The sequence below is a fragment of the Notolepis coatsorum genome (genome assembly GCF_963971535.1).
Source record: "Notolepis coatsorum genome assembly, chromosome: 3".
NCBI classification, from domain to species: domain Eukaryota; kingdom Metazoa; phylum Chordata; class Actinopteri; order Aulopiformes; family Paralepididae; genus Notolepis; species Notolepis coatsorum.
In genome coordinates this window covers 104346575-104373725 of record NC_140167.1, presented here as the reverse complement: position 1 = coordinate 104373725, position 27151 = coordinate 104346575, and the positions used below count along the sequence as shown (strand labels likewise).

General features: G+C 52.3%; 1 protein-coding gene across 2 annotated transcripts in view; it reads right to left on the bottom strand.

Moving 5' to 3' along the window:
• Positions 1 to 27151, bottom strand: part of LOC311225570 (rho GTPase-activating protein 6) — a 173976-nt gene that overhangs the window by 32008 nt on the left and 114817 nt on the right. For both annotated transcript variants that reach the window (XM_084310919.1, XM_084310920.1), the window contains exons 3-6: positions 26834 to 26905; positions 15118 to 15386; positions 11245 to 11440; positions 10367 to 10422 (exon numbers count right to left, since the gene is read on the bottom strand). In XM_084310919.1, coding sequence (XP_084167045.1) covers positions 10367 to 10422; positions 11245 to 11440; positions 15118 to 15386; positions 26834 to 26905 — 593 coding nt within the window. The remainder of the gene's footprint in view (positions 1 to 10366; positions 10423 to 11244; positions 11441 to 15117; positions 15387 to 26833; positions 26906 to 27151) is intronic.

The following is a 27151-nucleotide window of genomic DNA, read 5'->3' as shown; positions in this document are numbered from 1 at the left end:
TATAACCTCAAAAGCACACGCAATGTTTTCGACATCGGCTGGCCCTAAAGCCCCACTACCCGACACCATTGTGGACAGAAAAGCAGCCAAATGAGCAATGTTACTGGTCGCCGCTAAATTCCGTCCTGCGGCGGTATAAGCTTCATCAGCCCACTCAGCCACCTGCCGGGCCGACTCGCCCTCCGGCGTCAGCTTCCGGGTGGGATACCGTTCAACCATGCCAGGGCAAAGGACCGATGCTACCTGGCCCTCTAACCATGGCACACCTGCCTTGCGCCCTGTCGTCAGCCCATCCACCCGTATGAAGAGTAAATAAGCCTCAACAAAACCCCCCACATTAGACACCGATTGACCTTCAGCAATGACACGGTTAAGAGGAGGGAAGAGTGGAGACAGCCCACGGCAGGGAACAAGGGAACGGCGTCCCAGCATTGTAGCATTAGCATTAGCCGCACGCTCTAGGATACTTGGAAAAACACCCAAAAAAGAGTCATGACGACCATGTTTTCCCAAATATCCCGCCCCTCGTGCCAATACATCACTCGGTTGTCTCACAGGACAACGAGCAGTATTACTCATGCTAGTATCAATGCCTGATAGTGCAGGCCCTACCTGTGCACGACTTAGCTCGACTGCTAACCGCCGTGCGACGTCCCTCGGTCCGCTGTCACGAGACGAGGAAAACCCAGGACAGGCCCGTTGCGCTGTTAGGATGTGCCGAGAACATTCCGGGGGCTGGTGAACTTCTGGCGAATACCCAACATTGTGTAATTTCTCCCTGCGTTTCATAACAACTAGTTCACGGAGTGCACTGCTACTTCCGTGTTGGAAACGAAAAGAGGAAGGTGGAGCGTGACCATTTCCGGCGTCATATAGGGAGACGCAAGTGAGTGCATTTGTTTGTTTCGTGTGCACATTATAGCCAAGTATGCTATATAACTAGGAGGGATATGAGGACTGTGTGTAACTATGACGGATATGAGGACTGTGTGTAACTAGGAGGGATATGAGGACTGTGTGTATACGTGTAACTAGGAGGGATGTGAGGACTGTGTGTAACTATGACGGATATGAGGACTGTGTGTATACGTGTAACTAGGAGGGATGTGAGGACTGTGTGTAACTATGACGGATATGAGGACTGTGTGTATACGTGTAACTAGGAGGGATGTGAGGACTGTGTGTAACTATGACGGATATGAGGACTGTGTGTAACTAGGAGGGATATGAGGACTGTGTGTATACGTGTAACTAGGCGGGATGTGAGGACTGTGTGTAACTAGGAGGGATATGAGGACTGTGTGTATACGTGTAACTAGGCGGGATGTGAGGACTGTGTGTAACTAGGAGGGATATGAGGACTGTGTGTATATGTGTAACTAGGAGGGATACAGTGTATGAGGACTGTGTGTAACTGTTGTGAAGGGCCAGATTAAACCGAATATATATATTTATTTATATATATATATTTAATTGTATTTGTATATTCTCTAATATTCCCTGATATCCCTTGTATATTCCTTGTACAATATGCATTGAATATCCATTCTAGCCTACTGAACATCCCATAATAGTCTCCATTCTACTATTGGTCGAGACCTTGGTGCCAGGCTGCCATACCCCTCAGACCCAGTTCAAACGTACCGCTCGACATGTACGAACAAGTCCTAGTTCCGCGTAGGAATTTGGCTACCGCACCACTAATGGGACTATTTGTTCATAGTGCGTATATATACTGCGCTACTAAAGTAGGACTTTCTTTTCAGTCCAGTTTCTTACCCTCCAATAGAGTCACAGACGTAAAGCCTCCCCGCGATGCCACGTGTGGGAGTAAGGCCAAGTTCGGCCTACCATCGGTATTGAGACATTGTGTATATTAATATTTGAATAGTCATATTTGGCACTATATCGTCGAGTTGGACGTAGTCTATTAAGCTAATAATAGTCTGTTAATATATAGTGCTTCGTGCGGTGAGAATACTACCGTAGTCAGTACCCTATCGTTTCGGGCAGAGAACTGGCTGCTTACCCAGGGTGGTTGACCCTATGTGAAGCTGCATCCGAGGAGCCCCAGAGCCGACGAGCGAGTGGACCTGTATACCGGATTATTCTACCGACGACAGCCCGCCTTCCCAGGCACGGATTATGCTTTGGATACTTTGATTATTCTATGGATAAAGACCCCCGACACTACCGTGTGTTGGAACCCCCCCCCTGGAGAGGACGCAAGGTGAGGAGACGCTCTGCAAGACGAGGTCTCTCCACATCTCTCCCCCGTGGACCGGAGAGAGCCGGCCCACAAAGAGTCCATCTGCTTTCATCTGTGGTCCAAGGATCGCCGGCGCATTGAACGGCACTACAGTGGGTTCACCTGGGATACCCTTGGCCGGACGAGGCAGCTGGATTCTACCCCCCCCCCTCCTACTCCTGTCGGCTTACAAGCGACCGGATTAACCCCCTCTAGTGTATCCAGCCTATAATCATTAAAGTATCATTGCTGTTATTCCTTAACTATTCCAGGTCGTATATTTACCACCTGCGCCTTCAGAGATTGGACATTATCTATTGATATACCGACGAATACTCCTTGCCATAAAAGTGCATACTATTTCAATTCATAAATGTAATTAAGTGATTAAGTGCTTATTCTACACACCATCGCTGTGTAGGAAATAAAGACCTGTTTCTAATTCGTACATTTGTGTTGGATCCGTTTCATCTACGTGAGAGTGTTCATGATAATATATTTATGCCGTGTACTGGGTGGCCGAATATTAAGTACAAAGGTAGTGGTAGTAAGTATCATATCTAGTAATACAGTCAGGGAATTGTACCCCTCAGTTACAATTGGTCCTTCGTGCCGGAGGGTAATTAGTGTAATATTAATATAGTGTTATTAATATTGAAATGGCCTATGATGAACACTCCACGAAACGATCCTCCTAACCAACGCCCGCAGCGCGAACGACGGCTCCCTCAGTACTTAGAGGCTTACGCTGTCAGTCAACAACCTAGTCTTCTACTAACAGTAAACGCGGTAAAACTAGAAAGTAAAAGTATGTCTAACCCCAACGCCCAGACTACCCCGACCATAGAGGCCCCTACGGGCTCTAATGTAACTGACCAAGTTCACGGTGGGGACCAGTGGGAACCAGACATGACTTCACACCCCGCCAGTACTGAAGAAGTAGTCCCCGATGAGTCCCGGGAGGAATACAACGCTACCGAGAGAGAACTCGGCACGGAAGAAGACGGGGAGAGCACCGTGGAGATAGAGCTCCAAGGCTCCGCAAGGAGTACCCCGAGGGAAGGCTCCCCTATACAACCGCCTTCTCCCAGCGAGGCAGAGAGGACCCTACAGCAGGCATTCCTCGTCAGCCTGAAAGCCTCTACTGAACGCGATAGACTCCAGGGTGAACGCGATCGATTGCAGCTACAGCAACGGAGCGAAGAAGAGCACATACGCCTGGAAATAAGACGCATTCAGATGGAAGAGAATGTGGCCCGAGACCGAGCAGACAGCCAGCGAGCAGCTGCTGGTGCTCTACGGGACGCAGAGCGCGACAGACAGCAAGCGCAACTAATAGAACAGCTGATCAGACGGACAACACCCTCTCCCTCCGCCAGAGGCTCCAGGAACTCGTCTAGACACACCTCCAGGGCGGCATCCCCTAGCCGAGTAAACAACCCTGAACTTGACCAACAGACGAGGTCTATACCCCCCACAGACCACCTCCCCCCACCGGTCCAAGCGAGACCTAGCAACCGGGAAGGAGCAGCATATCCTGTGGAGAGGCTAAACCAGAGACTACAAGCACTGGATGACCTAACTGAAGACGAAGAGGAAGAGGAGGAGAACCACGCCCGAAGACAGCACAGTACTCTACCGGACCAGGAGGCCCGGTACAGCCCAGGCTATACTCCCGCGGAGCTGCGCTACAGACCCCCGACTCTATACCCGGGTGAGCACGACGCACGACCCGCACCGAGGAACAGCACCTGGACAAGCGGGCCATGGTACACTGCCGGTACCAGCCCATACCAAGGAGCGGGAGGAGACTCGCCTAGGAGGCCTCTCCCCCAACGCTCGCCGATGTATCCACAGTCAGCGTCATACATTGGCATGCCTATGGTACCCGACTTCACCCAAGAGAACCGGGCCCAGTATACAGAACTCCGCATGTGTCTGGAGACCATGTTGGTGGATGTATTGGATGAACGCCACAAATACGCCATCCTACTGAAGCACTTAAAGGTACCCCGCGCACATAATATAGCGCTCGCCTACGCGACTTCCACCACCCCATACACAGCAGCGCTGGTAGCATTGGACCAGAGGTATGGGCGCATATGGGATTACGTGATCCAGGAGATCCGACACATCGACCGCTTACCCCCAGCAATAGACAATCGAGCACTGGACGACCTGTCCATCAGAGTGCAGTCCCTGGTAGGGATGTTGGGAGCGCAAAGAGAGAAGGGGAGGCATGAACTTTACGCCAACTCAAATGTGGAAAGGATCCTGGAGAAGCTGCCGCCCGCTCGTCAGGAGCGCTTTAGGCGGCAGAGGGACCACAGAGACCCGAATGGCCCCGAACCGAACCTCCTCGATCTAGCAGACTTCCTGGCGAGAGAAGTCAGCAGCCTACGGCTAGATACATTCGGACGGAGCACCCCTGGCTCCAGAGAAGGAACCAGACGACTAAATGATGGAAGAAGATCGGTGACTGTGATGCACCAATCGGAGTCAGTACCGAGCAGCAGGAGCCACAGTACCCCCTCCAGAACGGAGAAGTGGAAGATAGTGTGCCCCTACTGTGAGAAAGAACACTGGCTAGCGCAATGTGACTCCTTCCCCAAGCTGAACGCGGAGGAAGCAGGTCAATGGATAAAGTCCAACAAGCGCTGTTTTCGCTGTGCGCGCTCACACATGGCAGCCGAATGCCGCTTAAAGAAAAGGTGCACCAAGTGCGATGGAGCCCATCTGGACATACTTCACGACAGTAACAGACGGCGCCCTTCACCTGCACCATCCAGCCGCAAAGCGAGCGTCATGTACATCGATCCCGCCAGCAGCAGTGGAGCCCGAGTACTCCTAAAAGTAGTGCGTGTGACACTAAGCTACCAGAATAAAGTCCTGGACACTTACGCCGTCCTCGATGACGGGTCAGAGAAGACCCTGCTGCTCGCCTCCGCTGCGGCCCAGCTAGGGCTGCGGGGAAGCGAAACCCAAATGACAATTCGGACAATAAGACGAGATTTGAAGACGATAAAGGGCGAGAATGTCTCATTCTCTATCGCAGCAAGCGGCCAGCCTGAGCGACGGTACCAGATTGCAGACGCTTTCACCAGCCAAGAAATAGGACTGTCGCGGTACACATACCCCGTCGCCAAGCTGATGGAGAAATATGCACATCTGCGCAAGTTACCGATCCCGCTCATAGACAATGCTATGCCGACCCTGTTGATAGGCTCCGACCATGCAGACCTCATTGTCCCGATAGACCGGGTTCATACCGGACCCCGAGGCTGTCCTGCAGCAGTCGAGACCCGTTTGGGATGGACTCTCCAAGGCCCGCTCGCCAAATCTCTCAACCGAAGTACAGCCACTAGATGTCTCCACTCCCGAGTCACAGAGGGAGAAACCGCACTCCTGCAACACGTAGAGCGGCTATGGAGCTTGGAACAAATGCCCTTTAAGAATGGAAAGAAAGACATTCGCTCTAAAGATGACATTTACGCCATTCACCTCCTCGAGACAGGGACCAAGAGAGTCCCGGTCAACGGCGTGTTGAGATACGCCACGCCACTCCTGCGGCGAGAAGGAATGCCTACTTTCCACGCCAAGACAGACGCCATAGAACGGTACCTGCTGAACACGGAGCGGCGCTTAGCCAAGAACCCCGCCCAAGAGAGTGTATACCGCGCTGAGATTGAGAAGCTCATCACAGCGGGACACGTCACAAAGATGGACATTAAAGAGGCTGACCAGACCACTGAATCGTGGTACGTGCCCCACCACAAGGTCCATCACAACGGTAAAGACCGCATAGTATTTAACTGCAGCTACCAGATCGGATCCCAAAATCTGAATAAAGAGTTACTGCCCGGTCCCACACTCGGCCCCTCCCTACTCGGCGTTCTACTCCGCTTCCGCCAGGAAAAGGTGGCCATCAGCGGGGACATTAAAGGAATGTTCCTGCAGGTGAGATTAGTAGAGGCGGACAAGCCCCTGTTACGGTTCCTATGGAGAGAGAAGCCAGGAGATGAGCACCCAGCCATCTACCAATGGGAAGTCCTCCCCTTCGGAACGACGTGCAGCCCCTGCTGTGCGACATTTGCACTACAGAAACATGTAGCAGAGGACCCAGCAGCGGACGAAGAGGTCCGACACAGCGTAAAGAACAGCTTCTACGTAGCCTTTCAACCCAGGAAGAAGCCGAGGCTCTCCTGATTAAACTCCGCGCCTCATTGATCAAAGGCGGCTTTGATCTCAGGCAGTGGGCCAGCAGCGATCCGCAAGTACTGCGCAGCCTCTCCTCCGAGGACAAGGCAGCCAGCAGCGAGACCTGGATGGCTACAATCCCGGGAGAAGCCCAGGAGATGACCCTGGGATTGGTGTGGCGATTCAAAACAGATTCGCTTCACTACAGACACAAGCCCCTGACTACGGAGCAGGGAAGGCCGGCGGCGGCGCCGACCACCAGACGGAGTGTGTACACAACACTCGCCCGACAATATGACCCGCTAGGATGTATTCTACCGTACACCACCAGGGCAAAAATGATTGTACGAGCATTGTGGGACAAGGACCAGGGCTGGGACGACCCCATTCCCGCACACCTTGCATCCACCTGGAGAGAGTGGGAGATGGAGCTCCACTCACTCCCAGGCGTTAATATGCGCCGAAGCTACTTCCCACCCACGGTGAGGCCAGAGACATGTAGAATGGACTTACACGTCTTCAGTGACGCCTCAGAGGTCGCATACGGATCAGTAGCCTACTTGCGGGCCCAAGACCAGGGGGGAGAGATCTACACAGCATTTGTCCTCGCCCGCTCGAGAATAGCCCCACGCAAGCAACAATCTATCCCACGTCTAGAGCTCTGCGCAGCCCTAGCCGGAGCGCACCTAGCCACGCTCATCCAACGTGAGCTCACCATACCGGTGTCAAGAACATTCCTGCGGTACCACCCGGAGTGCAAGTCCCCCGCTGATATGTCAGCAGCTAACTACGAGGAAGCAGAATTGCTTCTACTGCAGCGAGCCCAGAGAGACTCGTTCCCCGATGAATTGGCCTGTCTACAGGGAGGAAAGCCCGTCCCTTCCGACAGCAGATTAATTCACCTGGCCCCCGAGAGCGACGCTCATACCCTCATCAGAGTGGGTGGTCGCCTACGCAGAGCCCCCAATCTACCGGATGACATTAAATACCCGATCGTATTGAACAGCCGACACAAGGTCACAGAGCTGATTATAAAGAAATACGATGAGGATGTACATCACGCAGGAGCAGAAAGAGTCTTCGCGGAAATCAGACGTTGTTACTGGATCCTACAAGGAAGAGAGGCGGTACGACGCTTCCAACGAACATGTCTAGACTGCCGCAAGTGGCGCGCGCAGCCCAGCATACCAAGGATGGCTGACCTTCCTCCATGTCGCCTCCGAATCGGTGACAAGCCATTCCACTCAACGGGTATGGACTGCTTTGGCCCGCTGCACATAAAGAAAGGAAGAGGAACCGAGAAGCGGTGGGGTATTGTATTCAAATGCATGACCACCAGAGCGATACACATCGAGCTTCTCCCGACCATGAGCACAGACTCATTCCTTATGGCCTTCCGTAGATTCATATCACGGAAAGGAAGACCGTCTACCCTATTGTCCGATCATGGGACAAACTTTAAAGGTGGCGAAAGAGAGCTGAGAGAGAGCTTCCAAGCTATGGGCCCAGAACTTAAGACCCACCTCGCTCCAGCACAGGTTGATTTCCAATTCAACCCCCCAAACGCACCCCACTTCGGTGGCACTTGGGAACGAGAAGTGCGCTCCATAAAGACAGCCCTGTACGCAGTACTTGGGGCCCAGACTGTGGCGGAAGAAGTCCTAATGACAGTCCTCACGGAGATTGAGGGAGTACTTAACTCGAAGCCCCTCGGATATGTCTCCAGTGATGGGGCGGATATCGACCCAGTTACCCCCAACACACTCCTGATGGGGCGGCTAGATCCCACATTACCCCAGACAATGTACCGGCCTGAAGAAGCGAACGGCCGACGAATGTGGAGGTACAGCCAAGTATTAGCCGACAAGTTTTGGAACAGTTTCCTACTGCACTACCTACCGTCTCTACAGACCCGCCAGAAGTGGGTAAAGGAGAGAGACAATTTGACAGAAGGAACAGTCGTCATGATTATTGATCAATCACTGCCCAGAGCTATGTGGCCGGCCGGCCGCGTAAGCAAAGTGATCACCGGTGCCGACGGCAAGGTCCGAGCAGCTGAAGTGCTCGTCCAGGGTCGCACTTACACCCGTCCCGTGGCAAGGCTCATAGAACTGCCTCGACTCCCAGACACAATCGATGATGACCATGACCCTACAACCCTATGACTTTGTGAAGTTGACTGACCCCTACAGCAAACCCTTATGTGTAAATAGACAACGCGATTAATCTGTCTCCGTTTAACTGATTAGGTCTGGGACCTATTCAGGGGGTGGCTGTTGTGAAGGGCCAGATTAAACCGAATATATATATTTATTTATATATATATATTTAATTGTATTTGTATATTCTCTAATATTCCCTGATATCCCTTGTATATTCCTTGTACAATATGCATTGAATATCCATTCTAGCCTACTGAACATCCCATAATAGTCTCCATTCTACTATTGGTCGAGACCTTGGTGCCAGGCTGCCATACCCCTCAGACCCAGTTCAAACGTACCGCTCGACATGTACGAACAAGTCCTAGTTCCGCGTAGGAATTTGGCTACCGCACCACTAATGGGACTATTTGTTCATAGTGCGTATATATACTGCGCTACTAAAGTAGGACTTTCTTTTCAGTCCAGTTTCTTACCCTCCAATAGAGTCACAGACGTAAAGCCTCCCCGCGATGCCACGTGTGGGAGTAAGGCCAAGTTCGGCCTACCATCGGTATTGAGACATCGTGTATATTAATATTTGAATAGTCATATTTGGCACTATATCGTCGAGTTGGACGTAGTCTATTAAGCTAATAATAGTCTGTTAATATATAGTGCTTCGTGCGGTGAGAATACTACCGTAGTCAGTACCCTATCGTTTCGGGCAGAGAACTGGCTGCTTACCCAGGGTGGTTGACCCTATGTGAAGCTGCACCCGAGGAGCCCCAGAGCCGACGAGCGAGTGGACCTGTATACCGGATTATTCTACCGACGACAGCCCGCCTTCCCAGGCACGGATTATGCTTTGGATACTTTGATTATTCTATGGATAAAGACCCCCGACACTACCGTGTGTTGGAACCCCCCCCCTGGAGAGGACGCAAGGTGAGGAGACGCTCTGCAAGACGAGGTCTCTCCACATCTCTCCCCCGTGGACCGGAGAGAGCCGGCCCACAAAGAGTCCATCTGCTTTCATCTGTGGTCCAAGGATCGCCGGCGCATTGAACGGCACTACAGTGGGTTCACCTGGGATACCCTTGGCCGGACGAGGCAGCTGGATTCTACCCCCCCCCCTCCTACTCCTGTCGGCTTACAAGCGACTGGATTAACCCCCTCTAGTGTATCCAGCCTATAATCATTAAAGTATCATTGCTGTTATTCCTTAACTATTCCAGGTCGTATATTTACCACCTGCGCCTTCAGAGATTGGACATTATCTATTGATATACCGACGAATACTCCTTGCCATAAAAGTGCATACTATTTCAATTCATAAATGTAATTAAGTGATTAAGTGCTTATTCTACACACCATCGCTGTGTAGGAAATAAAGACCTGTTTCTAATTCGTACATTTGTGTTGGATCCGTTTCATCTACGTGAGAGTGTTCATGATAATATATTTATGCCGTGTACTGGGTGGCCGAATATTAAGTACAAAGGTAGTGGTAGTAAGTATCATATCTAGTAATACAGTCAGGGAATTGTACCCCTCAGTTACAGTAACTAAGAGGGATATGAGGACTGTGTGTAACTAAGAGGGATATGAGGACTGTGTGTATACGTGTAACTAGGAGGGATATGGGGACTGTGTGTGTGTAACTAGGAGGGATAATACTTTGGTGCATTCCTAATGGACAATTGATCTATCTCAAGCCCCGCCCTCTCTTCTTGATCCTCCCAATCAAGCTATAGTTGTGACTGAACTGAAACCTCACCTGTCGTACTCTCTTCTTAGAGCTCCCGACGCGGAAAATACCAACCGTCTGAAGGCCTGCATGAAAATAAACGTTTCTCAGTACCAGTAAATACTGTTTATGATTAAAAGTTTTACCCCACCCACACCTATTAATGTCAAAAATCACATCGACTACAAATGCAAAGTGCAGGACATTACGTAAAGTAGAGCTTTGAAAGCCTTGGTTTTAATTTAACCTTGTGCAGTTGCTACAAATCTTTTTTTTTTTTATCTACTTTTTCTCCTCCTTTTTTCTGTATTTTTCTCCCATCCCAATTTAGTCGTTATGCCAATTCCCCCCTCCCCTTCCTGGTCGTTGCGCGCATTTGCCCCCCACTTGCCGGTCTAGGGAGCGCTATCACATGCTTCCTCCGATACATGTGGAGACAGCCAGCCGCCTCTTTTCACCTGACAGCAAGGACTCTCACTGGGTGAGTGTAACGCGTGGGAGGATCACACTACCTCCCCCAGTCCCCTCCCTCGCTGTGCAGGCGCCTTGACCGACCTGTAGGAGTCGCTGTTTACAACGACCAGGACACACCCCACCGGCTTCCCACCCGCTGACACTGCCAATTGTGGCAGTATGGATGACCGGCCAAGCCGGAGGCACCGCTGACAGCCGGATTCGATACCAGTGTCTCTAACAGATGCTTAGTCCGCTGCGCTACCCGGCCGCCCCGGTTGCTACAAATCTGAAACCTTTTATTCAGGTATTTATTTATGTATTAGGGTTTAAGTGGATACCGGGGCAGAGTGAAATTGGTAGATAAAATATAACAGTATTAAGTAATAACCCCTTTTAGAAAAAGAGAAGCATTTATATGGCAGTAGGATCCCTTGCTCTTTGATAACCCGTACCGTATTTCTCCAGGTGCCGACAGCAGCTGTCCACGGCCCGCGGCACCTGTTTGTATATGGGGTTGAGGCTCAGCTTCTTGTCGCAGTGTTTCTTCCTGTTGCTGGGCGTCTCGGCGGGCAGAGACAGCTGCAGGGCCTCGAGGAGGCGAGACTGGTCATCATCGAGGTCAGTGATGCAATCCACAGACACTCCGCCCTGCCCAGAGACGAGACGGGTTGAGGACAGGTGGACACGGTCACGGAGAGACATTGGTAAATAGTCGCGCAGCTGATCACACACGCGGCGAAGACTAACGTATGGCTCTGTGACGTGGTGACGGGAGTATTTCTTCCAGTAAGCTGAGGAATCCATGCCAGTGTCACACATGCTATGATCACAGACAGCTATGATCAGCTATGATCACAGACAACCATAGGCAGTGCAACATAGAAGCCTATGGTTGGTTTTAGAACGGTGTGTTACCCAGGCTGTTTGCAATGAATGTAAATAAGTAATAACCAATTTCATAACTAACCGAGTACCTCACACGGAGAACCATATAGGTCCATGTGACGTTTTCAGAGGAACAATGTTTTCAAATGTATTATCTAAAGATGGTGAGTTAGAGTGTTGTGTTCATTTATAGTTAAAGACAGTAGAGGTTGAGTACTTTATTATCTAAATATGGTGAGTTAGAGTGTTGTGTTCATTCATAGTTAAAGGCAGTAGGTTGAGTACTTTCTGGTGATATATCACATTCACATTCCAAGTGATACATTTGACCTCCGTCTTTAGTGGGACAGAAAGTATGTACGGCTTAACAGATGCATTCGATTATCATGTTTTGACAGAGAAGCGCTGGTAATCAGTTTCCACTGCCTACGTATATATCTCTGTGCGGGACCCTTCACAAACTGGATCTAAACCAATCCACTATTGTCAATAGCCTGGGCTTGAATAGCCCTGGGCGTAGGCCTATCGGACTCAGGAAGCTGATGTCACATTTCTGGGTTCAAGCCGCCATTTGTAGATGATCACCTTGGTTGACTGTGTGTGTTGACAGGTGGATTATTTGGCTTAAAAGGTGGTTTGGAAGTCTTGTGTGAAAAAGTTGCCAAAGGAAATCTAACAACCGTCATGGGAGAATTCTCCACTCTTCTTTTTCTCCATCCCTTCCTCAGTTTATTTTAATGGTTTGTAGTTCTACAGTAGCTATTTCTTAATGCAAATGGATGTAAATGAGCCATTAAATATGGCGACTGGCGCCCGGACAATACAGGGACGAAGGTAGGGAGGTAGGGTAGGTCCGGGTTAGGGCTGTATGCAGGGAGGAAGGTAGGGGGTAGGATAGGTCCTGGTTATGGCTGTATGCAGGGAGGGAGGTAGGGGGTAGGATAGGTCCGGGTTAGGGCTGTATGCACGGAGGGAGGTAGGGGGTAGGATAGGTCCTGGTTATGGCTGTATGCAGGGAGGGAGGTAGGGGGTAGGATAGGTCCATGTTAGGGCTGTATGCAGGGAGGGAGGTAGGGGGTAGGGTAGGTCCTGGTTAGTGCTGTATGCAGGGACGGAGGTAGGGGGTAGGATAGGTCCGGGTTAGGGCTGTATGCAGGGAGGGAGGTAGGGGGTAGGATAGGTCCTGGTTATGGCTGTATGCAGGGAGGGAGGTAGGGGGTAGGATAGGTCCATGTTAGGGCTGGATGCAGGGAGGAAGGTAGGGAGGTAGGTTAGGTCCTGGTTATGGCTGTATGCAGGGACGGAGGTAGGGGGTAGGATAGGTCCTGGTTAGTGCTGTATGCAGGGAGGGAGGTAGGGGGTAGGATAGGTCCTGGTTATGGCTGTATGCAGGGAGGGAGGTAGGGGGTAGGATAGGTCCTGGTTATGGCTGTATGCAGGGAGGGAGGTAGGGAGGTAGGGTAGGTCCTGGTTATGGCTGTATGCAGGGAGGAAGGTAGGGGGTAGGATAGGTCCTGGTTATGGCTGTATGCAGGGAGGGAGGTAGGGAGGTAGGATAGGTCCTGGTTATGGCTGTATGCAGGGACGGAGGTAGGGGGTAGGATAGGTCCTGGTTAGTGCTGTATGCAGGGAGGGAGGTAGGGGGTAGGATAGGTCCTGGTTAGTGCTGTATGCAGGGAGGAAGGTAGGGGGTAGGATAGGTCCTGGTTATGGCTGTATGCAGGGAGGGAGGTAGGGGGTAGGATAGGTCCTGGTTAGGGCTGTATGCAGGGAGGGAGGTAGGGAGGTAGGGTAGGTCCTGGTTATGGCTGTATGCAGGGACGGAGGTAGGGGGTAGGATAGGTCCTGGTTATGGCTGTATGCAGGGAGGGAGGTAGGGGGTAGGATAGGTCCTGGTTATGGCTGTATGCAGGGAGGAAGGTAGGGGGTAGGATAGGTCCATGTTAGGGCTGGATGCAGGGAGGAAGGTAGGGAGGTAGGTTAGGTCCCTGGTTATGGCTGTATGCAGGGACGGAGGTAGGGAGGTAGGGTAGGTCCTGGTTAGTGCTGTATGCAGGGAGGGAGGTAGGGGGTAGGATAGGTCCTGGTTATGGCTGTATGCAGGGAGGGAGGTAGGGGGTAGGATAGGTCCTGGTTATGGCTGTATGCAGGGAGGAAGGTAGGGGGTAGGATAGGTCCATGTTAGGGCTGGATGCAGGGAGGAAGGTAGGGGGTAGGATAGGTCCTGGTTAGTGCTGTATGCAGGGAGGGAGGTAGGGGGTAGGATAGGTCCTGGTTAGTGCTGTATGCAGGGAGGAAGGTAGGGTAGGTTCTAGTTATGGCTGTATGCAGGGAGGGAGGTAGGGGGTAGGATAGGTCCTGGTTATGGCTGTATGCAGGGAGGGAGGTAGGGGGTGGGGTAGGTCCTGGTTATGGCTGTATGCAGGGAGGAAGGTAGGGAGGTGGGGTAGGTCCGTGTTAGTGCTGTGTGCAGGGAGGAAGGTAGGGGGTGGGGTAGGTCCTGGTTAGTGCTGTGTGCAGGGAGGAAGGTAGGGGGTGGGGTAGGTCCTGGTTAGTGCTGTGTGCAGGGAGGAAGGTAGGGGGTGGGGTAGGTCCTGGTTAGTGCTGTGTGCAGGGAGGAAGGTAGGGGGTGGGGTAGGTCCGTGTTAGGGCTGTATGCAGGGAGGGAGGTAGGGGGTGGGGTAGGTCCTGGTTAGTGCTGTGTGCAGGGAGGAAGGTAGGGGGTGGGGTAGGTCCGTGTTATGGCTGTATGCAGGGAGGAAGGTAGGGAGGTGGGGTAGGTCCGTGTTAGGGCTGTATGCAGGGAGGAAGGTAGGGGGTGGGGTAGGTCCTGGTTAGTGCTGTGTGCAGGGAGGGAGGTAGGGGGTGGGGTAGGTCCCGGTGAGGTTGAGGACAACAGTCTAAAATCTTGGGAGTCAAATGCATCTTCAATCTGAATAAAAGTCTTTGCTTGGTGTTTTACTGTTTTTAATTAATGTGTGATCGTGCTTCTGCTCCCATACAGGTGCTCTAATTAACTCTGTTATTAAAGTAATTACCCTGTTAGGAGTGATTTTTACACCAAGGGGCTACCATTGCAAGGTTTCAACTGCTTTACACCAAGTTAAATACCGCCCACTTCACCACCTGATAATGTTGGTTTAGCGTATGTGGTGCTGGTGGGTTCGCAGTTTGAAGCTCTCCGAGGACATGGTGCTGAGCACTGTGTGCCTGCCAGTACCTCGTGACCACCTTTACGTTAGCCCCATCAGGTAGAAGAGATTTCTTTGGAATGTTATCTCAAAATTCTATCGTAGAATTGCAGAACTGGTAATGTTGTCACCGGCTTGTGACATCATCATTACAATGTCATGCTGTCAACATTTGAATCTGGTATTGCACACCTGAGAGAGGGTTACGCGAAAACAAAATGACATAAAACAAATGGGGCAGGAGCCTACCCTCCTGCGGGTCCGCGGAGCCACCTCGGGCGTGTTGGGTAAGGGCGACCCGTTGGGGGTCTCACAGGTGGAGCTGAGGGAGGAGTTGCTGCTGGAGAGTTCCTTGTTGTTGCTCCTCTTGGAGGCGGGGGACCGGTGGGGGAAGGAGGACATGGAGTCGCTGGGGTCCCGACGCTGCCCCTCTCGCTGCGGCTCGTGCCGCTGCTTGTGCGCACGGTCATTGGATATCACCTGGGATAGCGGAATGCCAAACGCCTGAGGCAGACACTCTGCGGAGGAGAGAAGAGGGGCATTCAGAGTTCATCTCTTTGGATCTCTGTGTCAAACCTGATCAATTAAAATACTTGTGGCCAGGTATTGAGCAACATGTAAACATGCAAAAGGGCCTCTTTAAATCTAGGTTCTTACCAGAGATGGGCTTGTAATTATTCAGAAAATAACCGCATGAGAAATGACAAATTGACTAGCAAAGTCTCGGTAGATTAAGGCCAAACTGACTGATTAGTCGACTCATTACTTGACTAAAGGAGGGCAGCCCTACTGTTATGTGGGCGGGGAAGTGAATTAATAACGCTCTCCTGTCCCTTAATACCAACCACTGAAGTGCTGTTATGGTTTGTAAACAACCCCAACAGCACGGCACAGACAGGTAGTTCAGAGTTAGCCAAAAACCAGGGCGTATTTATTTCCAAAACAGAGAAGAGCAAAAACAACAAAAAGCATAAGGGGAGAATGTTCTTGGGCAGAGTAGGCTCTGCGGCTCTGCAGCTCGGCTCAGAGCAGAGACGGCACTGTGGCGTTGCGCCTCTGACTCTGCGGCTCTGCAGCTACTTGGACATCCACTCGGGGAGGAACAGATCCACTCGGGGAGGAACAGAGAGAGAGAGAATGTCAACAAACGAGCGTATGGAATACGAGGCAGTCCAGTATTATTAGCTGAGTCCAGTACTAACACAAGCAACACATCTTCAGTGTTTACCAAAACACACAAAAACAGAAAGGTCCCGAGTCCAGGAAAATGCGAGGAAAAAACAGAGCATCCAAAAAAGTATGTTTCCAAAAACTCACCAAGGCGCAATTGCGCAAAGCGATCTACGAGGCACAGATCCACGGATGGCAGAGAGGAGCAAGAGCGGCGACATCCAAAGAAGTTCTGGAGAAACGACGGAGAAACACATGGGAGGAACAAGCAGCAGGTAGTGGTAAGCAAAACGACCCGACACAGAACGTACAGAACCCCAGAGTATATAAGGGCTCCACCGAGCTGATTTGAAACTTACTTCAGGTGCGTGAAGGTAATTGGTACCTGGAAGCGTGCGGTATTGGACCAATCCTCACAGTACCCCCCCCTCCACGGGAGCCACCCGGTGACCTGCCCGGCCTCTGCTTCCCCGGATGGGACCGATGGAAGTCGGTGATCAGGGCGGGATCCATGATGAGCTGGCGGGAGACCCAGCTCCGTTCCTCCGGACCGTATCCCTCCCAGTCCACCAGGTACTGGAACCCCCGTCCCCGCCGTCGGACGTCCATGAGCTGGCGGACCTTCCACTGGGGGCATCAGGGGACTGAGAGAGACAGGCTTTACCCGGGACACATGAAAAACAGGATGAATGCGCATGGACGCAGGAAGCTTAAGACTCACCGCCGCGGGACTGAGCACCTTCTGGATCTCAAAAGGGCCGACGAACCGGGGGTTAAGCTTCTTGGCCGAGGATCGAAGCGGAAGATCCTTGGAGGACAACCATACCCTCTGCCCAGGGTGGTACGTCGGCGCAGGGATCCGGCGTCGGTCAGCTCCCCGACTGGCGCGCTCCGATGCCCGGAGCAGCGCAGTCCTGGTGATCTCCCAGACCTGACGACACCGGTCGAGATGATCCTGCATGGAGGGAACCGCCACTTCCGACTCCTGTGCAGGGAAAAGAGGGGGTTGGTAGCCCAGGGATACCTCGAATGGCGAGAGGCCGGTGGCGGAACTGACCAGGGAGTTGATGGCGTACTCAACCCAGGGGAGGAACCGGCTCCAGGAAGCAGGTCTCTTGGCGGCAACACAACGGAAAGCAGACTCCACGCTCTGGTTCATCCTTTCTGTCTGTCCGTTAGTCTGTGGATGGTAACCAGACGAGAGACTAACAGTTGCCCCCAATCCCTTGCAAAAGGCCCGCCATACCTGGGAAGTGAACTGGGGACCCCGGTCCGAGACAACGTCCTGGGGGAAACCATGGAGGCGGAACACATGGCTTGTCAGGAGGTCCGCTGTCTCAGAAGCTGAGGGAAGCTTGGGAAGGGCCACGAGGTGGACCCCCTTGCTGAACCGGTCCACCACAGTCAGAAGGACTGTGTTTCCCTGGGACGGTGGAAGACTCGGAATGGGAAGTGGCTGTAATAGCTCGGAGGGTGCCTGGTGGGAGGCCTTGCTGCGGGCGCAGACCGTGCAGGCCAGAACAAACTCCTTGACGTCGTTCCTCATGGTGGGCCACCAGAAGTGCGGTGAACACCGGGGTGGCAGGCAAACCGGCTGGTATGGCCCCATTGGAGAACCCGGGACCGGACTGAGTCGGGGACGAAGAGGCGACGAAAAGGAACGTTGCTGGGAGCGGGATGGAAACGTAGGGCACGCCTGACCACGGTCTCGATGCCCAAGGTGACCACTCCCACCACCCTGACCTCTGGGAGGATGGGAGTCGGATCCTCAGTGGTTGGAGCCCCCTTGGAGTGTAACCGGGACAGAGAGTCGGCCTTCGTGTTGCGGGAACCAGGGCGAAAAGTCTACGAGAAGTCGAAACGACTGAGGAAGCTGGCCCACCTTGCCTGCCGGCCGTTGAGGCGCTTGGATGCACGGATGTACGTCAAGTTCTTATGGTCCGTCCAAATGGTGAACGGCTCCTCGGCCCCCTCCAGCCAATGACGCCACTCCTCCAAGGCAGCCACTACCGCCAGCAGCTCCCGATTGCCAATGTCATAGTTCCTCTCAGCAGGAAGGAAACGACGAGAGTAGAAGGCGCACGGATGGACCTTCTGGTCCGTTGCCGACCGCTGAGACAAGATAGCCCCTAGTCCAGTATCCGAGGCGTCCACCTCCACAATGAACTGCTTCTTGGGGTCTGGGTGGAGCAAGACCGGGGCGGTGGTGAACCTCTTCTTGAGGGAGCGGAACGTAGCGCAGGCCGCTGGAGACCAGTCAAATGGCAGGGAGGGAGAGGTCAGCCTGGTAAGTGGTTCCGCCACTTGGCTGTAGTTCCGGATGAACCTCCGGTAAAAGTTTGCGAACCCGAGGAAGCTCTGTAGCTCCTTCCGAGAGGTGGGTTCCGGCCACTCCTCCACGGCCTGGATCTTGCGAGTGTTGGCTCGGGTCAGGCCGCTCTCCACGATGAAGCCAAGGTAATCGACGGAGTCGGAGTGGAAACGGCACTTCTCTGCCTTAACGAAGAGCCGGTTGTGGAGGAGGCGCTCCAGTACTCGGCGGACATGCTGGACATGTTCCTCGAGAGTCTTGGAGAAGATGAGGATGTCGTCCAGGTATACCACCACAAACTCCTCGAGCATGTCACGGAGGACGTCGTTCATGAGCGCCTGGAATACCGCCGGAGCGTTGGTGAGGCCGAACGGCATCACCAGATACTCGTAATGACCCCTGGGAGTCTTGAAGGCGGTCTTCCATTCATCGCCCTCTCGGATACGGACCAGATGGTAGGCACTCCGGAGGTCCAGTTTGGTGAAGACGGTAGCCTGGGTGAGGGGCTCGAAGGTGGAGTTCATGAGAGGAAGAGGATATTTGTTCTTAATGGTGATCTCGTTGAGTTGGCGATAGTCAATGCAGGGCCGAAGGTCTCCATCCTTCTTCCCAACAAAAAAGAAACCGGCCGCCACCGGGGAGGAAGAGGGCCGAATGAGGCCTGCTGCCAAGGACTCAGAGATGTACTTATCCATCGCTGCCTTCTCAGGGACGGTCAGACTGTAGAGGCGGCTGCCGGGAAGGGGGGCCTCTGAGCGGAGGTCGATGGCACAGTCGTAAGGCCGGTGAGGAGGAAGGGCCTGAGCCCGGGACTTGCTGAAAACCTCCCTGAGGTCGTGGTACTCGGGGGGGAATAGTTGAGAGGTCCAAGGGCGGCACACAAGGGGGACTCCGGGGCGAAGGACTGGACGCCGCCTGAAGACACTGGGCATGACAGGAGGAGCTCCACCCCATGATGGTGCCGGAGGACCAGGCGATGTGGGGCTCATGCAGCGCGAGCCAGGGCCGACCCAGGACTACTGGGACAAGAGGGGATCTGGTAATAAAGAACTGGAGTCTCTCAACGTGGTTACCAGCAATGGTGAGGAGGACAGGACAGGTGCGTTGAGTGATGTCAGCCAGGCGGTGCTGATCCAGCGCGAAAAACTCCAAGGGCCTCTCGAGGTCCTCAAGTGGAATGTTGGCCTGGGTGGCAAACTCAACGTCCAGGAAACTCTCATCAGCACCCGAGTCAATGAGTGCACCCACCGTCGCCCGCTGGTCCGCCCAGGCTAGGGTGACGCCTGGGCTCACCGGCTCACCAGGATCTCCCGGGGTCCCGGCGAGCCTGGTCTTTTGGCCGGGTAGGGCAATTGGAGATACGGTGTCCATCCCGGCCGCAGTAGAGACAAAGGCCAGACCTGAGCCTGGACTCTCGTTCGGCCGGGCTGCATGGGTTCCTCCCTGGTCACAGCTCGGGAGGGAAAAAGGCCACCAGTCGCGGAGGGGGCAGGACGGTCAGCAGAACAGTCACGCGTACGGGGGGTCTGGGGAACATCTGGGGGTCCCAGTCGTGCTCTCTCACGCCTTCTCTCCCGGAGGTGTCCGTCGATGCGAATGGCGAGGCTGATTAGGCCCTCGAGGGAATCGGGCTCCTCTCGGGTCGCGAGCTGGTCCCTTACAGCGTCGTTGAGCCCCTTTAGGAAGGTGAGATGAAGCGCCCGATCATTCCAACCGCTCTCGGTTGCGGCCAGTCTGAACTCCAGCGCGTAGTCGGTGACACTGCCACTGCCCTGCCGGAAAGTGCCCAACCGAGCTCCCGGGTCCTGGCCACGAGCTGGGTGGTGGAAAATCCTTCGGAGCTCTGCCACGAAGTCTGGGTATGAGAAACAAAAATCAGCCCTCATAGACCAGGAAGCAGTGACCCACTGTGCTGCTCGGCCTGTGAGCAGGTTAGTCATGTAAGCTACTCGGGCTCCCTCTGACGTAAATCGGCTGGGTTGATGAATAAAAACCAACTCACATTGCATGATGAACGTGGCACAATCCTCAAAGTTACCGTCGAACAAACGTGGGTTGGAGAGATGGGGCTCCCGAGGTGCGAGGTCGGGAGGTGCGGGGTCTGTCGCGGCGGCGGGTGGTGATCTGGCTGGGACTCCTGGCACAGGTGGGGTTAAAAGCAGGGTGTTAAATGCTGCACTGAGAGCCTGTAGCTGGTGCAGAATATCAGCCTGCTGATTACCCTGGGTAGTCTGCTGGGTGGCCAGAGTGTCAAGAGAATCCTGAATAGGCTGGACCTGGGCCCGGAGGTCCTGCACAGCAGCCGCAGCCGCACCTAACTGTTGAGTGTGGTCGTTGGTCAGCTGGATCTGGACCGCCAACGCTGCCCTAACTCTGTCTGTGTCGGCTGGGGGTCGACATGGTGTCGGGTCGTAATGTTATGTAAACAACCCCAACAGCACGGCACAGACAGGTAGTTCAGAGTTAGCCAAAAACCAGGGCGTATTTATTTCCAAAACAGAGAAGAGCAAAAACAACAAAAAGCATAAGGGGAGAATGTCCTTGGGCAGAGTAGGCTCTGCGGCTCTGCAGCTCGGGAGACGGCACTGTGGCGTTGCGCCTCTGACTCTGCGGCTCTGCAGCTACTTGGACATCCACTCGGGGAAGAACAGATCCACTCGGGGAGGAACAGAGAGAGAGAGAGAATGTCAACAAACGAGCGTATGGAATACGAGGCAGTCCAGTATTATTAGCTGAGTCCAGTACTAACACAAGCGACACATCTTCAGTGTTTACCAAAACACACAAAAACAGAAAGGTCCCGAGTCCAGGAAAATGCGAGGAAAAAACAGAGCATCCAAAAAAGTATGTTTCCAAAAACTCACCAAGGCGCAATTGCGCAAAGCGATCTACGAGGCACAGATCCACGGATGGCAGAGAGGAGCAAGAGCGGCGACATCCAAAGACGTTCTGGAGAAACGACGGAGAAACACACGGGAGGAACAAGCAGCAGAACGACCCGAGGTAATTGGTACCTGGAAGCGTGCGGTATTGGACCAATCCTCACAAGTGCCCCTTGAGCAAGGCACTTAAACTGGTTGTGAAGGTTGCGGTGAGCCTGCCTACCCACTGTGACAGCTTGCTGGTATGACAGGCTGTGGTGACTGAGTGTAGGACAGGCTATGGTGACTGAGTGTAGGACAGGCTGTGGTGACTGAGTGTAGGACAGGCTATGGTGACTGAGTGTAGGACAGGCTGTGGTGACTGAGTGTAGGACAGGCTGTGGTGACTGAGTGTAGGACAGACTGTGGTGACTGAGTGTAGGACAGACTGTGGTGACTGAGTGTAGGACAGACTGTGGTGACTGAGTGTATGACAGACTGTGGTGACTGAGTGTAGGACAGACTGTGGTGACTGAGTGTAGGACAGGCTATGGTGACTGAGTGTAGGACAGGCTGTGGTGACTGAGTGTAGGACAGACTGTGGTGACTGAGTGTAGGACAGGCTGTGGTGACTGAGTGTAGGACAGACTGTGGTGACTGAGTGTAGGACAGACTGTGGTGACTGAGTGTAGGACAGACTGTGGTGACTGAGTGTAGGACAGACTGTGGTGACTGAGTGTAGGACAGGCTGTGGTGACTGAGTGTAGGACAGACTGTGGTGACTGAGTGTAGGACAGACTGTGGTGACTGAGTGTAGGACAGACTGTGGTGACTGAGTGTAGGACAGACTGTGGTGACTGAGTGTAGGACAGACTGTGGTGACTGAGTGTAGGACAGACTGTGGTGACTGAGTGTAGGACAGACTGTGGTGACTGAGTGTATGGCAGGCTGTGGTGACTGAGTGTAGGACAGACTGTGGTGACTGAGTGTAGGACAGGCTGTGGTGACTGAGTGTAGGACAGACTGTGGTGACTGAGTGTAGGACAGACTGTGGTGACTGAGTGTAGGACAGACTGTGGTGACTGAGTGTAGGACAGACTGTGGTGACTGAGTGTAGGGCAGGCTGTGGTGACTGAGTGTAGGACAGACTGTGGTGACTGAGTGTAGGGCAGGCTGTGGTGACTGAGTGTAGGACAGGCTGTGGTGACTGAGTGTAGGACAGGCTGTGGTGACTGAGTGTAGGACAGACTGTGGTGACTGAGTGTAGGACAGACTGTGGTGACTGAGTGTAGGGCAGGCTGTGGTGACTGAGTGTAGGACAGACTGTGGTGACTGAGTGTAGGACAGACTGTGGTGACTGAGTGTAGGACAGACTGTGGTGACTGAGTGTAGGACAGACTGTGGTGACTGGGCCACCTCTCTAGATTGTTTACATTACTTCCTTGAGCGCCCAGTCCACAGAGAGCCTCACATTCCTGCCGGACATTGTTGTTGGGGGCTGGGCAGCGCACTGGGCAGCACAGTCTGTCCTAAATCAGATCACGCGTCAATTTTTCTTTCACCAAAGTACAAACAGAGAATTAAAAGTACTCCCGTAGTCTCGCGAGAGGTGCAGAAATGGGATCTGACGTCAGAAGAGACGATCCGGTCAGTGTTTCACCACACAGACTGGATTGTGTTCCGCGACACAGATAACATTAATGCCTACACGGAGACAGTGCTGGACTATGTTTGTACTAGGGTGAAAGAAACAATCCCCACTACCAAAATGAAAGTTTACCCAAATCAAAAACCCTGGGTAGACAAATCCGTCCGTGAAGCTCTGAGAGAGCGCACCAAAGCATACAATGACGGCCTAGTGGCAGGCAACATGAATGACCACAAGGTGGCGCGACACAACGTAAGGAGGACAGTGTCAGAGGCCAAACGGCGCTACAGGGATAAAATTGAACTCCAGTTTGAACAAGCTGACTCTAGAGCTATGTGGCAGGGGCTCAAAACGATGACAGACTACAAAGGCGCCTCCCTCAAACTGAACAGTGACATCTCCTTAGCAAACGACCTCAATACCTTCTATGCGAGGTTTGATGCTGGTAATAACAACACCAGCTCACAAGCCTCGGCAATGGGGGGGGGGGGGGTCGGCTGCTGATGGAAGCGCAGTGTTCAGGGTAACAGAGCATGAGGTGAGGCGGACCTTTAAAAAAGTGAATATCAGGAAGGCAGCAGGTCCGGACGGCATCCCCGGCCGCGTCCTAAAAGTCTGTGCCGACCAACTGGCCCCAGTATTCACTGACATATTTAACCTGTCCTTAGAACAGGCTGTCATCCCCACCTGCCTGAAGAAGTCCACTATTATCCCTGTACCCAAAAAATCCAAGCCTGCTTGCCTCAACGACTACCGCCCTGTAGCTCTCACCTCCATAGCCATGAAGTGCTTTGAGAAGCTAGTAAAGGGCTACATCTGCTCCTCCCTCCCCATCAACATGGACCCCCTGCAATTTGCATACCGCCCCAACAGGTCCACGGAGGACGCCATATCCCATGTGCTGCACACAGCAGCATCAAACCTGGACAAGAGGCAGGGGAACTATGTGAGAATGCTATTCATCGACTACAGCTCGGCATTCAATACCATAGTCCCCTCCATACTCATAGCCAAGCTCAGGGACCTGGGCTTGGGCTATGACCTCTGCCAGTGGGTCTTGGACTTCCTGACTGGCAGACCCCAGGTGGTGAGAGCAGGCAACTGCACCTCCTCATCCATCACCCTCAACATAGGGGCCCCCCAGGGCTGTGTTCTGAGTCCCCTCCTCTACTCCCTGTACACACACGACTGTGTGGCTCAGCGGAGTAGCAATACAATCGTCAAATTTGCTGACGACACAGTGGTGGTGGGCCTGATCTCTGCCAACGACGAGAGGGCCTACCTGGAAGAGGTCAAGGTCCTGGCGGGATGGTGCCAGGAAAACAGCCTCTCCCTGAACGTCAGCAAAACAAAGGAGATGATTGTGGACTTCAGGAGGTCGGGGGTCAAGGACTACAGCCCCCTCAGCATCGACGGGGCACCGGTTGAGAGAGTCAACAGCTTCAAGTACCTCGGAGCCTACATATCCGAGGACTTGACATGGACCACACACATTAACAGTGTGGTGAAGAAGGCACGACAACGCCTCTACTTCCTCAGGCGCCTAAGGAAGTTCCAGGTCAGCCAGAAGATCCTTAAGAACTTCTACTCATGTACAATAGAGAGCATCTTGACCGGCAACATCACCTCCTGGTTTGGGAATAGCACTGCAAAAGACCGAAGCAGACTACAAAGAGTGACACGTGCAGCCGAACGCACAATTGGAGGGGGGCTCCCCACCCTCCAGAACATTTACTACAAGCGTTGCAAGGGCAAGGCTAAGAGAATCATTAAAGACTCCAGTCACCCGAACAACTGCCTCTTTGAACTGCTGCGGTCAGGCAAGCGATACCGGAGTCTCAAGGCGAGCACAGAAAGACTCAGAAGTAGCTTCTATCCCCAGGCCATCAGGCTGCTAAACGAACAATGAATGAACACTACACAACAACAACCACCAAACGCACATAGCACACACATCCACACGCACACACTCACTTTAAACAAACACACTGTAGCACCCACTCCACACACTTTATAGCACACACCCACTTTAAACAAACACACTGTAGCACCCACTCCCCACACTTTATATTTATGGATGAAGGATTGCACTACAACTCGTACACCTTACTGTAAATTGTACCTAAAATTGTACCTCATCCCATTTCTGCTTTGCACTAGATAGTACTGTACATTAGTACACTGCATAGTATTGTGTATTGTATATTATATGGTAACTCAGAACATTGTACATATGTCTATACCGAACACTGTGACCTCATTTTCTTCTTCTAAATTCATGCTATATTATGTTATTATGTTATTTGATACTATCTTGTCTAGCACAGTCTCTGGAGCGTAACAGTAAGAAGCATTTTGTATGAAAGTATTCTGTACTTCTGTATGACAACTATTAAAGAACTTGAACTTGAGTTGTTGAAGCAAGCGGCCCATCCCTCCCTTTTCACAACGTCTTCTTTACTGTATATTTTCACTCAGTGCTGCTCTGTGGGTATAAACAGCTGAGAATGTTTTGCTCTACTGGGCTCCACACAGCTCCAGCCAAAACGGATCAAAGACGAGCCCTTTCCACTGTCAGCGGCCGACCCGGGCCAGTGTGTGAGAAAACGCGGCGCAGCTGGGAGGGTGCAAAGGTCCAACGAGACCCAGTGATCACAGCCTCTTTATCCACAAACCTTAAAGAGAAGCTGTGTTTATCTTCAATGAGTCGGAAAGACTAACAATAATATTATCACTGACTGTGTGTCTGTATGTGTGTGTAAGACTTATCTGGAGACTATTTGTGAGAAGGAGAGTGTTGAGACTCCCCCCATACTGCCATTACTTTATGATGTAATGTAATCAGGGCTTGACATTAACACCCGCCAAATGCGGGTCGAATTCGGCAGTGGCCTCTCTCTCTCTCTCTCTCTCTCGCTCTCTCTCTCTCTCTCGGAACGCAGTGCCGCTTACGTGCGTCGGGCGCTCTCTCTCTCTCTCTCTCTCTCTCTCTCTCTCTCTCTCTCTCTCTCTCGCTCTCTCTCTCTCTCTCTCTCTCTCTCTCTCAAGTAGCCAAACTTTACACTATAAAAACGAACTGGATATTTGGATAGTGTGTGTGTGTGTGTGTGTGTGTGTGTGTGTGTGTGTGTGTGTGTGTGTGTGTGTGTGTGTGTGTGTGTGTGTGTGTGTGTGTGTGTGTGTGTGTGTGTGTGTGTGTGTGTGTGTGTGTGTGTGTGTGTGTGTGTGTGTGTGTGTGTGTGTGTGTGTGGGTGGGTGGTTTGGCCTCACCAACGATGTTTTTGCTAACATACCAAATACACCAGACGTTGTTTTTGTTGACACCAGCCACAGAGAGGTGCTGGTCATAGAAGTAGGCTGTACCTTTGATCTGTACATGGACCAGGCCTTCCGGGACAAGTATATCAAATACCAACCACTGCTCAGTGTGATGGCTGACCTTGGGTACAGGTGTAGATATAGTGTACTTGTGTTCGGAGGTCTTGGCCATGTACACAAATGCACCATGACCCGTCTGAGAATTGCTGCAATGTCTAAAAGAAAAGCCAAACAAATTGCCAAATATTGCTCTGTCTCAACTATTATTGGCAGCTTAGCCACGTGGAGAAGGAGGTGCTATGTGTACCCTTAAGTGTTCAGTGCTGCTTGGCCCGATACATTTGGTTCCCTGTTTATGTAATATAATTTGTGGAACCAAATAAAGTATTAAAGTGTGTGTGTGTGTGTGTGTGTGTGTGTGTGTGTGTGTGTGTGTGTGTGTGTGTGTGTGTGTGTGTGTGTGTGTGTGTGTGTGTGTGTGTGTGTGTGTGTGTGTGTGTGTGTGTGTGTGTGTGTGTGTGTGAGTGATTTTTGGCTGGTGAAGATGCTGAGTGGCTAGTGACTTTGGAAAACCACTAGCCACAGTGGCTGGTTGAGCCAAAAAGTTTATGTCAAGCGCTGGATGTAATGCTGGACTTAATTGAGATATGATGGTACCTTTGTCTTTACTTTTCTCTTTGGACAACACATCCAGTTTCCTCCTGAACGACTTCTTACGTTTCTGGCCATCTGGAATGAGATGAAGTGCTACAGTTTAAAAAAACAGACCCCCAATAAAAGTTATACTTCATGTTATCACTTTTATTTATTTATTTTACCATGTCAGAGGGGATGCAATTTCCCTGGTTAGGGTCGGGTTAAGGTTGGGATAGGAAAAGGAGTGGTTAAGGTAAGGATTAGGTTATGGTAATGCATATAAAAGGTTAAGTTACAACCAGCTGGTTCAAATGCACATTTGAGCTAAACTCCCAAAAA